Source organism: Pinus tabuliformis, chromosome 9, assembly GCF_031772625.1.
Source record: "Pinus tabuliformis cultivar Carrire ecotype Pingquan chromosome 9, CPIR1, whole genome shotgun sequence".
NCBI classification, from domain to species: domain Eukaryota; kingdom Viridiplantae; phylum Streptophyta; class Pinopsida; order Pinales; family Pinaceae; genus Pinus; species Pinus tabuliformis.
In genome coordinates this window covers 1439298093-1439302431 of record NC_142307.1, presented here as the reverse complement: position 1 = coordinate 1439302431, position 4339 = coordinate 1439298093, and the positions used below count along the sequence as shown (strand labels likewise).

The window sequence follows — 4339 nt, the reverse complement described above, 5'->3', positions numbered from 1 at the left end:
AATATCTTGAAATCATTTATGTTCCAAAAAAAACTAGCCATACATATTTGTTTATCATTTCTTTGTAAAGCGTTGCCAAGATAGTTACAATTTTTTTTTCCGTAAGAGAAGATTGAGCTTCTGGATACCAAAACCAAAATTATAGAGAAAAAATAAAATGATAGAAGAAGCGTCATGCAAAGCAATAAGAAACTATGGTAATTACGCTACGGTGATGGTTTGTTGTCCAACAAACCATTGGTGCACAGTCTACACTAAAAAGAGCTTCCAAAACCGAAATCTTAGTAAGTAGTGAATCTTCACTTTTTGTATCTCACTTGTCTATAGTCTTATTTGGATAAGTATATATATACTAATGAAGTAAAATTTGTCAAATGTGTTATGTGAATTTCTCTTAAATTTGATTCATTTGATCATGCATAATTCTTTAATCAAACCTGCGGGTCGATTCCGGGAATCGACCCGCCGCCGGTCGGGCGGGGCGGGGCGGCCCGGGGGTGGCACTGCGGCGTGCAGCGCCACCCCAGGGCCGCCCCGCCCTGCCCGACCGGCGGCGGGTTGATTCCCGGAATCGACCCGTAGGTTTGATTAAACATTCAAGTCCAATACCTTTTACAATATTGTAAATCTTGCCAACTCATGGATAAGTAAGTAAAGTGATTCGGTCTTAAATGAATGAATACCTTTTTAGCTATTTTTAGTTCGACAAGAAAATAGCAAACACTGTTAGCTCCGCAGTTCAGTACCCTAACTTTCTGGATTGGGTGTGCAATGATGTCTGCAAATAGTGAAACAAATGTTGTAATGAGAAGCATAAGAGGCGGCGCCTGCAATCACTTGCTAAAGCCCATCAGAATGGAAGAGCTTCAGACCATATGGCAGCACTTCGTTCGTAGCCATGGACAACAAAGTTATCGTCATCATCTCGAGAAAAGCCACGGAGAATTGTCAAACCACGGCAGAGTGTGGGGTGAGTCGACAGCTTCCAAGAAGCGAAAACTAGGTTGATAATCCATACAGCAAACACAAAACACAATCAATCTAAACAATCTGATACATCTGAGTCATCTAGTTAATCTCATTATATTTCTATTCAGTCCCGTTATACCTCATTCTATCTTATACTTAAACACTAAATAGCCTTTCTTATATCTGGTTACGCTGTAACTCCCTCACTATATCTGGCTGTGCTTTTGTATTTTGCCCACAAACGGAAAATGCGAAATGAATCCATAAAAATCAAACCACGTTTTCATTCACGAATATTCCCAATTATTCCTAAACACCTGTGTCCTACATTAATAAGAAAGAACGACAAATTCTGAACATACCTTAATTTATTTTTGATTTATGATAAATTAAAAAGGCGTTGCTCACGGAGGCTACAATTTCACAGGCTATTTTTTTTTTTTTAAATATAACGACAAAAGCTTTTGAATTTTTTTAATGATAGAAATAGATTCAAGCACCCAAAATCTTGAAACACAACGGTTGTAACACAAATTTTCACTACTTTGCCTAGCTTCGTTAGACTACTGCAGTTAAAAAGACAGACATGCAGGGCTTACTGTCTACTCCGGTTTGACTGACTGCTTTCACAAACTTCCGATGGAGTTGATCACTCCAATGCACGCGGCCTGTCTTGAGGCTCTTAATGTCTTGCACCACTTGACCGCCGCCGAGTTTTCGCTTCTTGGAAGCTGTCGACTCACCCCACACTCTGCCGTGGTCTGACAAATCTCCGTGGCTTTTCTCGAGCTGATGACGATAACTTTGTTGTCCATGGCTGCGAACGACGTGCTGCCATATGGTCTGAAGCTCTTCCATTCTGATGGGCTTTAGCAAGTGATTGCAGGCGCCGCCTCTTATGCTTCTCATTACAACATCTGTTTCACTATTTGCAGACATCACTGCACACCCAATCCAGAAAGTTAGGGTACTGAACTGCGGCGCTAACAGTGTTTGCTATTTGCTTGTCGAACTAAAAATAGCTAAAAAGGTATTCATTCATTTAAGACCGAATCACTTTACTTACTTATCCATAAGTTGGCAAGATTTACAATATTGTAAAAGGTATTGGACTTGAATGTTTAATCAAACCTGCGGGTCGATTTCGGGAATCGACCCGCCGCCGGTCGGGCGGGGCGGGCTGGCCCGGGGGTGGCGCTGCACGCTGCAGCGCCACCCCCGGGCCGCCCCGCCCCGCCCGACCGGCGGCGGGTCGATTCCCGGAATCGACCCGCAGGTTTGATTAAAGAATTATGCATGATCAAATGAATCAAATTTAAGAGAAATTCACATAACACATTTGACAACTTTTACTTCATTAGTATATATATACTTATCCAAATAAGACTATAGACAAGTGAGATACAAAAAGTGAAGATTCACTACTTACTAAGATTTCGGTTTTGGAAGCTCTTTTTAGTGTAGACTGTGCACCAATGGTTTGTTGGACAACAAACCATCACCGTAGCGTAATTACCATAGTTTCTTATTGCTTTGCATGACGCTTCTTCTATCATTTTATTTTTTCTCTATAATTTTGGTTTTGGTATCCAGAAGCTCAATCTTCTCTTACGGAAAAAAAATTGTAACTATCTTGGCAACGCTTTACAAAGAAATGATAAACAAATATGTATGGCTAGTTTTTTTTTGGAACATAAATGATTTCAAGATATTTACAAATATATCTGGGTAGAAATTTTTTGAATCTACAGAGTTTTTGTAATTTTAAACTAATTCGGTTGATATCCATATACTCATTGCAAAACTATTTTGATTAATGGGAATTTTGTGTCGATTAAAAAAAAAGAAATGAAAGTAAAACAAAGCATTCTTGAAATTACATATCAATTGGACTTATTGTATCCCATGATGCGATATTTGATAAAGGATGAATTCACTTAGAAGGTATGCAATATGAAAACCATTAATCTTGGAAATGTATTTATCATAGAATGACATCAATTGTCTCCCCCTAATTTTAACGATACCTCAAATTAAAGTGGGTCCAAATTTTCCTTGAAAATGTAACTAGCAAGGTTAAAGTCTTATGTATCAAGCCCAAAGGTAAGTGCATGTATGACATGAAATGCAAGACTAAAATTAGCTAAGCAAGGTAAAAGTCAACTCCAAGAATAAATTGTATCAAACAACATAGACATCCTTTGTTTTTATTGTTCCTTTTAACTTTTTGAGTTCAAATTGAGTTAAATAGTTATGAAAATGCAGTGAAACATAGTGTCAAGGCCAATTCATTAATGGAACAAGAAAAAGGGAAATTCACAATGGAAGAAAAAAAAATGGAAATTGAGAATCGTTAAACTTTCAAATGATAAATAAAATAAGGGAGGTTGCATCACAACTAGTCCTTGCCTTGAGGGGGGAGTGGGGCTTGAAATGACATGCAGGGGAATACTTTAGCAAATGGAATAATTTCACAACAAAACATAAAAACACACTTATCTAAACATAAAAACAAAAAATTTAATTCTTCAAGTTCAAGCTTCAACTATGGGCCTCTAATGGACAATATGAAAATACTTTGCCTGGTCCATATTCTAGTATTGACAATCATAGTAATCAATCTGGCTTGGAAACCCTCGCTACCTTCAATTCACTGAAATCGAGTTGCCTAGTTCAATTTTCGTTAAAAAGGAAGAATCACAAATCATACCCATAAAAACAATCATTAATATAATCAATAACAAATGAAAATCAAGTCGTGTACAAATATTGTTTTAATGAAAAACTGAAACCCTGCATGCGTGGAAACTCAGCAAGTTACTCTCGATGCATGCGCATTTCGAAATTCACAAAATACCAAACAAGAAGCATAAAATTGCAAAGGAAGATATTTAAAAGAAAAACAGAAATTCTCTACCTTGAAAGCTTTGGAGTTCTACCATCCCCTCTAGAAGATATGGTTTTAGAAAACAACGCCAAAACTGAAAATTTCCCATTGATCCCCACATAAAGGATACGTACCAAGCAAAAGAGGTTGTGGGTTTTTGGCCTGTACAAGCACTTATATAGGTTGACCAGGTTTAACTTTTGGCTAGATGGCTTTATCTAGTCTCTTGCGAATATCGATGGCACATTGGTGCAGATTGCAAAATTTAGAATTAGATCTTTCGCTCAAGTTTTTTATGATATTTTTAAGAATACATGATACCACTGGCACGCCCTTCCTACACACAGCTCTTGAAGGTAGGGGGGTGGCGGGGGGTGGGGGAAGGTAGGGGGTAGGGGTAAGGGTAGGGTGGAGGGGGGTAGGGCGCGAGGCCCATGGGGCCGGCATTAAGGAAGGGGGGGAGGAGTTGAGATTGGAGGGGAA

General features: G+C 38.6%; 1 protein-coding gene across 1 annotated transcript; it reads right to left on the bottom strand.

Annotated features, from left to right (window-relative positions):
• Positions 1-1527: 1527 nt before the first annotated feature.
• Positions 1528-1908, bottom strand: LOC149153979 (two-component response regulator ORR22-like). The gene has a single exon (XM_089443998.1). It carries the CDS (start codon positions 1906-1908, stop codon positions 1528-1530), a length of 381 nt encoding a protein of 126 aa, XP_089300124.1.
• Positions 1909-4339: the final 2431 nt, after the last annotated feature.